Below are 13,504 nucleotides of genomic sequence, written 5' to 3'. Positions count from 1 at the left end.
CATCATAATTGTAAAAAATGGATTATAAATGTTTCAAAATATCAATGTTTATGAAATTTATTGTAAAAAAGCAAAGTACAGTATATGACATCGTTATTATTTCATCAGCCGTACCCTGCGCAGGGTAGATGGGGTTTTGTAATCGCTTGCGAGTGTGTGTGTGTGTGTGTGCGTGTATGTCCTCCCTCCTTCCTTCCTCACTCCTCTCCAACCCCTACTCACTCCTCTCTACCCCTCTCTCCTCTTTCCTCCTCCCCGCCCCCTCTCCCCGCCCCCTCTCCCCGCCCCCCTTCCCCACTCTCCTCTAAACACCTCACTCCTCACACATACACAAACACACAAACACACACAAACACATACAATCACAAACACATACAATCACAAACACATACAATCACAAACACATACAATCACAAACACACACACACACACACACACACACACACACACACACACACACACACACACACGTCCACACATTGTACTCAGGAACAAAAAGGAAAATACAGCATTGCTGATTGAGATATTAGTACCCAGCGATTTTGGACTAAACAATGCAGAAATCATACTAAAATATGCCATTTGGTGTCTGTCTGTCTGTCTGATGATTTTTTGACGCCAATATATTCCGTCGTTACTCATCCAATCTCAACCAAACTTGACAGGATGACTAAGTAACGACACAATGAAGGTTGTAGCGCATTCAGTTGCCCCCCTCCCCAAGGGGGTTTATTCCCCCAAGCGGGTTTTCCCCTCCATTGTCGTCAATGGGGCTGCATGTTGAGGTGTATATCAGTGTTAAATTAGCTTTATCGTGGCGTTTTTCCAAGGCTGCTTCAAACAACAAAACTAACGATAATAGCATAATATTAATGTTATTACAAAACAATATTAATCTTACTATAATTCAACAAATGTCCGTCTGTCCGTTCAAAGGTACCGCAAAAACGGCCCAACCGATCGCAACGATATTTTGGGTGGGTATTCCTGGGACCCCTGGGAGTACAATAGTCCATATTGTTTTTCCAATTTTTCCAAATTTTCCAATTTCCCAGTTTTTCCAAACACGATGGAATAATATTTACCGATATGAACAGTGATGTGGCTTTTGATAAAATTCTACGTACCAGGAGAGAGTAGATCAACTCCTGATGAACTCTTCCTATATAAACGAGCGGCTCCGAAGTAACACGGCAGCGTGTGCAAAGCGACTGAGAAACAGGTGTAGCGGCCGCTTCCGTTTTGCAGAATTCAATCTTTTTTCAAAATGGGTGCCATGTACTGTTTAGATTTTGATGATTTACGTGTGATATGATTCAACGGATGTTTATATGAATCGTTTAAAATAAAAAAAGCCTTCCATTTCTGATATTTTGCCTTTTCATTTGGGCTTCCCAATTGAAGCCCCGCCCATAGGGCGGGTACCATTGCTAGTGCCATTAATATCCCAACCTCCCCAAGGGGTTTTCCTCCTTGAACAAACATCGAGTCAACATTTATAAATAGCTTATCATGGCGTTTTCGTTGGAGCAACGACCTCTACCGGAAGTAAAAATATTATAAAACACAAACACGTATGAATAGCTTTTTTAACAGTCGCTAATGCTGTTTATAACACTAAATAAAGAATTTTGGAGGAATCCTGACATCAGTGAGGTAAATTTTTACTCACAGAACTGAGTGAAGAGCTACTGCACTCTATCTATATCCCCCAAAAATGTCAGGTAAATAACATGACCCTGCCACTACAGTGGCGTTTTTCGTCGCAAACTTTTGAAACTCGCTCCTGCTGTTTAACACGAAACTGAAAGGGAGGATGCCCGGGTTGTGCTCATTTACCAAGCAGCTAGCTAGCGCTTGCCAGACCAGCCGTTCCTTAACGGTTTTGAATGGAGTGCTTGCTCGAATGCGTAAACCACTTGGCGATCTCTCCACAAGGAACTTGGTAAATGGACACACACCCAATGTTCTTGAGATCCGTCCATAGATCGACTGTAATCTATATACCCCAAAGAGGAATGACCCTTCTTGCCACTCCCGTCGTGAGCGGGCGTACTAGTCAAGAAAATGACCAAATACCAGAACCTCAAAAATGAGGTCAAAAGATCTTGGAAGCTGAAGAGCATCGAAATTGTATTAGTGATAATTGAAATTGTACGAGTGATAAGTGATAATCCGGGGTTCGGTGATGATCCTGAAAAGAGCCCTTGGAACAAACTCTGTAAAAGTTGAACATCTTGGTCCATGAACCGTGATCCCTTACCGAAGTGGAGATGGATACTTTGGGTGCTGGGAGGATTCTGTTCCACCTCCTGAAACCCGCAAAAGGAAATAACAACCAACACACACACACACACACACACACACACACACACACACACACACACACACACACACACACACACACACACATACATACATACACACACACACACACAAACACAAACACACATCCTCTTTCTCCCCCCTCTTTCTATTGTTTTTTTCCTCTTTCTACGGTACTGATCAGTTTTGTGTTCTAGCTCGTATCACGAACCTGGACACTGTATGCAAACAAAACTCGCTGCCAATCATTACCTCGTTGCCCAAAACTCGCTGCCAATCATTGGCATTATCAAAAACTCACTGCCAATTTTTACCTCGTTACCCAAACTCCACTGCCAATCCTTATTTAGTTACCAAAAACTCGCTGCCAATCATTACCTTGTTATCCAAACCTCGCTGCCAATCATTACATTATTACCAAAACCTTGCTGCCAATCATTACTTTGTTACCAAAAACTCATTGCCAATCATTCCCACACTGCCAAAAACTCACTGCCAATCATTGGCATTGCAATAGGCTCGCTGCCAATCATTACATCATTGTCATTGCAATAGGCTCGCTGCCAATCATTACCTCATTACCAAAAAAAAAAATCGCTACACATCATTACGTCATTACCAAACTGCCAATTTTTACCTCGTTACCCAAACCCCACTGCCAATCATTACTTCGTTACCAAAAACTCGCTGCCAATCATTACCTCATTATCCAAACATTGCTGCCAATCATTACATCATTACCAAAACCTCGCTGCCAATCATTACTTTGTTACCAAAAACTCGTTGCCAATCATTCCCTCATTACCAAAAAATCACTACCCATCATTACGTCATTACCAAACATTCACTGCCAATCATTAACTCATTACCCAAAACTCACTGCCAATCATTAGCTTGTTAGCTACCAAAAACTCACTGCCAATCATTACATCATTATCAAAAACTCGCTTCCAATCATTACCTCGTTACCAAAAAACGTGCTGCCAATCATCCCTATTATCATAAACTTGCTGCCAATCATTGCATCGTTACCAAAAATTAACTGCCAATCATCTCAGCGCTCGCCCATGTTTGTCCACATTTTTTTCCCCACAATCTCATTATTTCCCGTTCTGTTCCTCTCCCGACTTTTTGTTGTTCATTTTGTGTTATTCCTCTTTTCCCTTGTGCACGTCCACCACCTCATCTCTTCACCATTTGGTAGTTTGTAAACCTACTGCCCAACGTCCTTTATGCCTTCTAGGAGCCTAGATAATTGTGTGGGGGGAAAAAAACCTTTATGTGTGAAGAAAAGGACCACTGACACTTCGGTCATGACCCCTTCCTCAAAACAACCGTTTTTCCAGTTGTATTCCCCAAATGGCTATCAGAGAGCTAACTAATGGCCATGGGAATGAAACTCCTCTTGCTCCAACGACGAACTTACGCCCAAAATGTCAAGGTTACTTTTTCCCATGGCACTTGGTAAAACTTTGTCAACTTTTAATTGATTAACTTAGAGTTTGAGTTGTTCATTGACAATAGACTGACACTCGCCATATCGTTATATCATTAGCAATGCATTGTTGTATTGTTCCTTTTATTTCCAATTGCACGAGTTTGTCCCTTTACATTTCTCTGTCTCCAAAAAAGTCCTTCAAAGAATACTCTTACATTTGGAATAAGATGACCTCTACATTTTGAATCCATCTTGTCTGATAACTGAGAAATTTTATAAGGTCTATTACAATGATGATGAGATTATGATGATGATGATGATAATGATAGTAATGTCATTGATGAAACTAGAACGGCACTCAGTAGAGAGCATACGTCCGCCTGGTTGGCCAATGGCCATATCACCCAATGGTGAAGAATCACTTAAATTTTAAAAATAATTCTCATATCCGAATCCATATTCAGATCTTCACCAAAATCGAATCGATTCTTCCTTAGGGCCCGCAGGGCTAACCCCCTCTCTAGCAGGGAAAATGGCCTTAAAATGCCTGTTGTTGTTGTTGTTGTTGTCTTGTCACACACACAACCTGTCCAACAAGTTTCGTCCAAATCCATCCATAACTTTTTGAGATATCCCACAATGTATAGTTTTTGGCCCTATCTCCCAATGGTGAAGAATCACTTACAAATTAAATAATTATCATATCCGAATCCAAATTCAGATCTTCACCAAAATCGAATCTATTTGCCCTTATCAGACACCCAACCTCTCCACCAAGTTTCGTCCAAATCCGTCCAAAACCTTTTGAGATATCCTGCTGTATATCGTTTTTGGCCCTATCACTCGATGGTGAAGAACCACTTAAAAAATTCTAGTAGCCGGATCCGAATCCGGATCTTCACCAAAATCTAATAATTTCGTCCTTGTCACATACGCTACATCTCTGCCAAATTTCGTCCGAATCCGTCCACAACTTCTTGAGATATTTTGTTCACAAACAGACAGACAAATGGACAAACAGACAGAAAGGGGTGAAAACATAACCTCCATCCACCTTTGGTGGCGGAGGTAATAAATATTTTTACTTACTTCATTTGAAAGAGGTTGTTTGCACCCCTGTGGTCCATATCATGGCAGAATGCAGCAGCAAGCATGGCAAAAGCCTCGAGATCTGAGAAGTACTTCTTCAGCCTCCCAGTCTATGAAGAAGTAAACGCACACACTTCAGCGTGACAAACATTGGACTTCACAATTTTGGAGGAGACTAGAACCTACAGTAAGTATTAAAATAGAACCGACTGCAGGTGTAAAATAATAGAACCTACTGTAAGTAATGTGAACATTGTTTGGCCAACATTGAAGCCGTGCCGCCAGTTGTGGTATGTGATGTTGCGGTAACCTTTATTCACCGTTATCATCCAGCGTACGATCACCTGGACAGCAAAAGGATACTCAGTCTGGTAACACCATCACTTGATAACAAGGGGTCATGTTCTTGTTAACAAGCAATGGTAGAGAAGAAAACACAATAGGTTCTCATTCATGTTTTCAATCAAAGGGAGAGGTCCTCAGATTTCCTATGTCCTCATTCATGCTTTCAATAAAAGGGAGAGGTGCTCAGAGGTCCTAGGTCCTCATTCATGTTTTCAATAAAAGGGAGAGGTGCTCAGAAGTCCTAGGCCCTCATTCATGTTTTCAATAAAAGGGAGAGATGCTCAGAGGTCCTAGGTCCTCATTCATGTTTTCAATAAAAGGAAGAGGTGCTCAGAGGTCCTAGGTCCTCATTCATGTTTTCAATAAAAGGGAGAGGTGCTCAGAGGTCCTAAGTCCTCATTCATGTTTTCAATAAAAGGGAGGGGTGCTCAAATTTCCTAGGTCCTCATTCATGTTTTAAATAAAAGGGAGAGGTGCTCAGAGGTCCTAGGTCCTCATTCATGTTTTCAATAAAAGGGAGAGGTGCTCAGAGGTCCTAGGTCCTCATTCATGTTTTCAATAAAAGGGAGAGGTGCTCAGAGGTCCTAAGTCCTCATTCATGTTTTCAATAAAAGGGAGAGGTCCTCAGAGGTTCTAGGTCCTCATTCATTCTTTCAATAAAAGGGAGAGGTCCTCAGATATCCTAGGTCCTCATTCAATTGATTATAATGATCAAAGTGTGGTGAAAGCTTACTCTAGACTCTAGAGTGTAGATCCTAACATTCCAATTTTTGATAAAATGATGGAGGAAGGTTGTAACTCATATAAATTAATAAATGTAATATTTAGACATATTGGGCTGACGGGATGGCTTACAGGTACACACACTCGCCACTAAGCTGTCTCGCCTAGGTTACAATCCCGCTCTTCCAAATTGGCCAACTTCCAAATTCCTGCACAACTACTTAGTCTAGTATGTGTCTTTCTAATAGCTGTCAGGGTACCGGCAGTACATGAAAAGTTATAACTCAGTGTTCATAAAGCTATTTGGAGTTCATAAAGTTTCTGAAGCTGTGAGTTTAAGTTGGAACAAATGAAGGTGATGTGATGTGATGTTTACATCCCGAGGAACTTTGAACTTTTCCAGGACACCCAGTTCTTGAAATAAGCAAATGCCTCCTTTGACCAAATCTAGCTCTTCGATCTCCAGGTCGCTGAAGTGGAACTGGTAAAGCTCCATCTGGTTGGGGTCTGGCAGTTCCGCTTTCTGCAGAGAATTGTAGATGTCACACCTTTAATAAATGCTCTTTCCTCTTTAACATTACAATGAACACATCAAATACCAACAATATCCATTTTTTTTAGGTTAAACATTTTTTTTAATTTGGAGTCACTGTACTTTACTGTCATCACTATATAGTTATAATTGTACTCAAGTTGAGCAGTAATTTCAATACAGGTTGTCAGGGGGAAAGATTTTTTTAGAAACGTTGTTTTAATGGTTTGGAACTAATTTAACATATCCTCACCCAACGCTACATAGTTTCTATGGTAGAAATGGATGATGATATGTTTAATGGAAGTTGTGTATAATTTACCTAAACTTGCAGAGTACCCGCCCTACGGGCAATCTTGTTCCAAGCATGCAATACGTTTTTCTGAGACATACCTTTATTTGGGCGGTGTATAGGCAACTAACAGCTGCGTGAATCGCTCCCCCCCCCCCCCCCCCCCCAACAACAAAAAAAAAGGAACCCAGGTTTATATGTGCATGAAGCAAAAATTATGTTTCCTGCTTACAATTCAAAACACTTCACTGCACTGCAAAACGTGGGGACAGGAATACTGTACATACTGTAAAGGGTGGAGACTTGTAATACCCCACCTGAAGGCCATGCTACACAATACACATTTACACAGAGAATTGGCGTCGTCCCTCCTCCTCCACCAGCCCAAGACCAGCGGCAAAGATAAAAACACCCTTGTAGCGACCCATGGGTCCCCCAAGCGAGACCAGCAACAGAATCTCCTTGCTCCAGCCGGTGACGTAACCGGCGGGCAAACCACGGCGCCGGGGTGGCCGGTCACGTGACCACCAAAGCGTGCCGCGCGTGCGGTTATAATCCTTTGCACCTGTCGGTCACATGACCACCAAAGCGCGCCTCGCCTGAGAGGCGTGGCTTTCGGTTTCGGTTGTGCTTTCTGGTTGTGATATATATGCAGCCCGATAAACGGGCTTTTCAGAGTTCCCGAGTTGGTTTTTACAATAAGCATCTTCTCGGACGAGTTTGTGTCTTGCCCGTCACTTCGTCCATCTCAAGCAAGAGCCCTGCTCTTCACTGGTGACCCCGACTGCCCCCGAACGGATTCGGGGGCTGCGAACGGACACGGCAAGCGCGCCCTAGCCAGGGAAGCCACCTAGGCTGGTGACGCCGGCTTCTCCCGCACGGCTTCGGGCGCAGTTTCGACCGCGGTTTCGACATGCCGGAGTTTCGGTAACGACGACGGCCATGACTATGAGGTTCGCGCACCGCGCTCGGCTCCTCCTCTACGACCGGAGGGGCGAACCTATTCCAAGACCCTCCGAAGGCACGGCTGCTTCGTCACCTTCGCGCGCACTGACGTTGGCAGAACGACTGCTTCGTCACCTTCGCGCGCACTGACGTTCGCGGCATGGCTGTTTCGTCACCTTCGCGCGCGCTGACGTTCGCGGCACGGCCGCTTCATCACCCTCGCGCACCTACAACTACAACCGCAACTACTTCTCCGACCCTGCATCCTCGGGAGGCCCGCGAGGAACCTCGGCAGCCTCCCCCGAGGCCTTGACCAGCCCCTCGGTTGGCTCACCCGCTTTTCGTGTGCACCGCTCGAGCCTTCTCGGCACTGCACCCGCGAACTGCAACCTCGGGATGCCCGCGAGGAACCTCGGCAGCCTCCCCCGAGGACTTGCCCGGCCCCTCGGCCGCCCCCCGTCCACTGCACCCCCCGTCCAACCACCCGCCACCACACCGCCCCCCCCCCACCCCCCGCGACTGGCCAGGGGTCGGTTCGGTCGGGTCATCCGGGCCCCCCTCAGGTTGACCTTCCTGGATCAAGTCCATTCTGGGGGGGTGTGTGTAGCGACCCATGGGTCCCCCAAGCGAGACCAGCAACAGAATCTCCTTGCTCCAGCCGGTGACGTAACCGGCGGGCAAACCACGGCACCGGGGTGGCCGGTCACGTGACCACCAAAGCGTGCCGCGCGTGCGGTTATAATCCTTTGCACCTGTCGGTCACGTGACCACCAAAGCGCGCCTCGCCTGAGAGGCGTGGCTTTCGGTTTCGGTTGTGCTTTCTGGTTGTGATATATATGCAGCCCGATAAACGGGCTTTTCAGAGTTCCCGAGTTGGTTTTTACAATAAACATCTTCTCGGACGAGTTTGTGTCTTGCCCGTCACTTCGTCCGTCTCAAGCAAGAGCCCTGCTCTTCACCCTTATACATTTATTGGGGCCATGGTGATGCCTCGTGTGTAATGCTTTGTAGCAAACTAAGGAATTACAAATACGTAGTTTTTATGCCTCAGTTGATGAATTAGCCGGAGGCATTACGTTTTCAGGTTGTCTGTCCGGCTGTCTGTCTGTCTGTCCGTCCGTCCGTCCATGATAGGTTTTCGTTACTGCGATAACTTGAGAACGGCTGAAGGGATCTTAGTCAAACTTGGTGCAGGTATGTTTAATGAGGTAAAGATGAACTGATTAGATTTTGGGCTTACGAGGTCAAAGGCTAAAGGTCGGAGGTCATGGTAGATAAAAATCCTGTTGCCACGATAACTGGGATGGGATTCTCATCAAATTTGGTACAATTATGTGGAATGATGTTAAGATGAAATGATTATATTTTGGGGTCAAGAGGTGAAAGGTCAAAGGTAAAAGTCTGTAATAGGTCTATAACTTGAGAACGACTGAAGTGATCTAATTCCAACTTGGTACAGGTTTGTATAATGTTGTAAAGCTTAACTAATTAGACTTTGGGGTCAAAGGTCAAAGTCAGAGTCTGTAATAGAACTATAACTTGAGAACGGCTGCGTGAGCTAATTCAAACTTGGTACAGGTATATACTCGTATAATGAGGTCAAGATGAACTGATTCGATTTTGGGGTCCTGGGGTCAAAGGCCAAAGGTCAGAGGTCATGGTAGGTAAAAATCCTGTTACCGTGATAACTTGTGGACCAGCGATGGGGTTCTCATCAAATTTGGTACAATTATGTAGAATGATGTTCAGATCAAATGATTAGATTATGGGGTCAAGAGGTGAAAGGTCAAAGGTAAAAGTCTGTAATAGGTCTATAACTTTGGTATAACTTTGGTGAAATAGGTCTATAACTCTGAAACCAAAGCTTTCAGAATGATTGGAATCTCCTGCGATGAAGCTAACTCCGAGGGCCTTTAACTCACTCACCGCAGGCAGGTTGGCGGTCTTTCTGTCTTCTACCGACTCCTCTCCGGCGTTGCTCCCCCAGCTCTCTCTGTGCTCTGTCCCCCAAATATTCCTATGGGTCGCACAAGATCTGCCTGCAACCCTCTTATGGTTAAACTGCCAAAATCAAGACTCTCTGCTCACCTTCACTCTTTCATTCCCCTTTTCTCCCGCCTCTGGAACAAACTCCCCCACTCCCTTCAATCCCACTCCTCCCTCCAGGTCTTTAAAACAGCTGTTCACCACCATCTCTTATCTTCCCCCATCCAAAACCTTGATCTTTTCTACCCCTGCTAATTCACCCCAGATACACTTTTATGAAATTCCAACTTCTTTCCTGGAAGTCCTTGCAGTGTCCATATGTTTTATAACTCTCCCACCTACCCCCAAGCCCTCTCCCTCCCACAGTTCTCTCGATGTCCCTGCTCTCAAATGTTGTGTTTGTGTCCTTCCCCCTCTCCCCCCATCTTGTTCCGCTCCCCTTATTTTGTGTTTTATGTGTCGGTTGCCTTTTTGTGTGATTAATGTTCGCTCTTTCACGAGCCTCGATCTTGTATACAAAAAAAAAACTAAAAAAAAAAACTAAAAAAAAAAACTTGAGAACAACTGAAGTGATCTAATTCCATCTTGGTACAGGTTTGTATAATGTTGTAAAGCTTAACTGATTAGACTTTGGGGTCAAAGGTCAAAGTCAGAGTCTGTAATAGAACTATAACTTGAGAATGGCTGAGTGGTCTAATTCAAACTTGGTACAGGTATGTACTCGTATAATGATGTAAAGATTAACTGATTAGATTTTGGGGTCCTGAGGTCAAAGGCTAAAGGTCAGAGGTCATGTCAGGTAAAATGTGATAACTTGTGAACAGCTGAAGGGATTTAAATTAAAACTTGGTACAGGTATGTTTCATGATGTAAACATGAACTGATAAATTTTGGGGTCAAGAGGTCAAAGGTCATAGCTCATGTCAGGTAAAATGTGATAACTTGAGAACAGCTGAATGGATTTAAATCAAACTTGGTACAAGTATTATAATGATGTAATAATGTGGACGGAGGCATATCGGTTGACGTCGTGACGTCGAAGAGTGTCGTTCTAGTTTTAAAACTAATAAAATAGTGAATACAAATGTGAGCTCGAATGATTTGTAAGTTTCATAATTATTGTTCTTCCATTGAGTGGATAAAGTAACAAACCTACCAACAATTTCTTCATTTCATGTTCCTGGCAGCTGGAGAGATTCTTTTTCAAAACCTCTTCTGTTTTCTGCAACACAACACTTTCTAATTGTAATGATAACCTTTTCAACATCCTAGCAGATGTGGGGTATAGTTGGTAGGAGACATTAGTGATGAAAAATAATGTTCTGATCTGTACCATGACTTTGAAGATTGCTGGGATGCCATGTTGGCATTTCTATCGACAATAACATGTGGCAATGCTTATCGCCATTCTGATCTCGGACAGGAATTTGGATTTTGTCCACGGTACCGGCAGACAAATAGCCACTTCCTTTGAAAGGGCCATATAGGGTCTTCAACATCCGCCAGTGAATGGAACACCTTGATTGACATCCTCCAAAGAGCACTGCACTCATTGAATACAATGCCTCCTAGAAACGTCCTGAGAGGGATTTAAATTTACAATAGGGTCGAGAAACAAAGTCAGAGTAGACAGACAGCTCAAAGGCTGGTACCCGACATCAGCACTGAAAAATCTAGAAACAGCTGTGTTGCGCAACCTAAACTATAAGTGTGAGATGGGCACACTAAAAAAGGGTGCACCCTAAACAAATGGGCACCCTAAACACACAGACTATCATGTGTGTGAGATGTGGATTGTTACCTAAAAATGGCTCACAAAGCTTCTTAAAGAATCTGAAAATACTTGGAAAAGTAACCGAAAGAAAGGAGTGTGCCTCTGCACAACAAAAGAGTTGGAGAACTATCTCAGCTCACCGAATAGGTGCGTACCTGTACTGCAAACTCTTGACAATATGGGCCGGTGCAAGGCCTGTGTGGACCGGTGTGTGCTATTCAAACCCCCGATGGATTACTACCAGTGAATGGACTTTGATCCTTGTGAGAATGCATCCTGCGAGCATGGCAGGCTTGCTGATTCATTTAATGCACACATTTGGAAAGATGATGCAATGCATCATTACCAAGTAACGACAAACAAGTCTTCGACAAAGGACATCTTCGCAAAATGAAAATACACAATGCTTGTGTATCCAAATTGGGTGCTTCTGAACACCAAAGGGAAGAGATATTTTGGGGCTTGTGAATGCACAAGGTAAGTTTAAAATCTCTTTTTAAATGATGATATTAACTATTAATCATGTTGGAGGGGGAGTGGAAGCTGTGAGGGCTGTTATAAATATTGTATATCTTTTATTTGGTTCCTGTGGCCACAAGATCAATTATACTAGAGTTTTGCATCCCTTCCTGCATGTGTGTGTGCATGTGTGTATGTGTGTGCGTGTTATCCATTGCTGCCGCTCGCTTGTATTAACAGGAAAAGGTACAGACTCGACACCTCGCAATAACAAATTGCTCAACAAATGTTGGTAAGCAATAAACATCAAAACAAACAACGAACTACTCAGGGCACCAAAATTGCTTTCAGTGATGAAATCGGCGATTTGTTTGACTGAGCTTTGTCTGGGTGTGAAGTTAAGCACTCAAGGCAACATCATGTCAAAGATCGAGAAGATGAGCATCCGCAGTGTGTGGAGTTTTGGCACTGAGGACAAGGACTAGCAGGTAATCTTGTTCTTCTCTCCTCTCACCGTTTTAGTTGGACCGAACGGAGCAGGCAACACGGTGTCGTGCATTTTATTACTTGCGAAAATCGAAGATTTTTCAAGTATTTTGGTTGGTCTTGTGCATTATTCTGTCTGTTTGTTTGTATGTATCTCAATCGCCTACAGGTCAAAATATACAGACTTGGCATTTAATATGGAATTTTTTTTTTCTTGACTTGGGTTTACTTTCTTAACTCAGTATATCAATCTGGTGAGTTTCTTTTACACTTTGGTGATTTATTGGTTAAAAGAACCATGTCACTGATTGTCTGTCGCAGCAAGAAGTCAACAACAGGATTATATCACAGGTGGCGTGGCAAAATGTACGGACAGGTGCATTTGATGATTGGCTTCACAGTCGGGTATACAAGGGTTGTTGCGTTCTGTATTAGTGGAAAACAACTGCTGCACCTCTCCAAAAGTTATTTGCGCTTCCTCTGGAGTTGGTCCGTCAACTCGACAATGCTGTTTGTCATGGAGTGGTGGCTTTACGAAATTACGGCATGAAACAGCATGCTATTGCTCGGCAGTATGGCACCACTCAAGGTCAGGTGTCAAAGATCCTGAAACGAAATGCTCAGAGGGGTGTCTCTACTCCAATACCGAGGCCAGGACGTCCCCGCAGAACCACAAGGAGGGATGATCGCCAGCTGCACCGGTTAGTCCACAATGGCCGTACCAAGTCAGCTAATCGGCTTAGGGCTGAGTGGCAACAACTGACAAATTTGCCTTTATCCAGAAGGCGAGTCAACCAACGACTGGTTCAAGCAGGCTATCGTGCCAGGCGTCCCCTGAGAAAGCCACGCCTGACCAGACAACACTGCCAGCGCCGATTGCAGTGGCCCAGAGAGCACCGTCAATGGCAGCCAGGACACAGGAATCACGTGATCTTCAGTGACGAGTCTAGATTTCTGGTCTATCGTCAAGATGGCCACGTCTGAGTGTGCAGACAAGTGCATGAAGCCTACAACAAAGATTGTATAGTGCCAAGAGTCCAAGCTGGAGGTGGTGGGGTGACCATTTGGGCTGCTTTTCATGCAGGGGGCAAAACTGACCTGGTTGTTCTG

General features: G+C 44.1%; 1 protein-coding gene across 1 annotated transcript in view; it reads right to left on the bottom strand.

The window, feature by feature from the left end:
* The window catches only part of LOC137423330 (rod cGMP-specific 3',5'-cyclic phosphodiesterase subunit beta-like), a 99,162-nt gene that overhangs the window by 39,947 nt on the left and 45,711 nt on the right, over window positions 1–13,504 (bottom strand). The window contains exons 11-14 of the mRNA XM_068110359.2: window positions 10,832–10,897; window positions 6,297–6,443; window positions 5,089–5,196; window positions 4,853–4,962 (exon numbers count right to left, since the gene is read on the bottom strand). Of these exons, the coding sequence (XP_067966460.2) occupies window positions 4,853–4,962; window positions 5,089–5,196; window positions 6,297–6,443; window positions 10,832–10,897 (431 nt within the window). The remainder of the gene's footprint in view (window positions 1–4,852; window positions 4,963–5,088; window positions 5,197–6,296; window positions 6,444–10,831; window positions 10,898–13,504) is intronic.

The sequence above is a fragment of the Myxine glutinosa genome, chromosome 3, assembly GCF_964187855.1.
Source record: "Myxine glutinosa chromosome 3, kmMyxGlut1.1, whole genome shotgun sequence".
Lineage (NCBI taxonomy): Eukaryota > Metazoa > Chordata > Myxini > Myxiniformes > Myxinidae > Myxine > Myxine glutinosa.
This window is presented reverse-complemented; position numbering and strand designations above follow the sequence as displayed.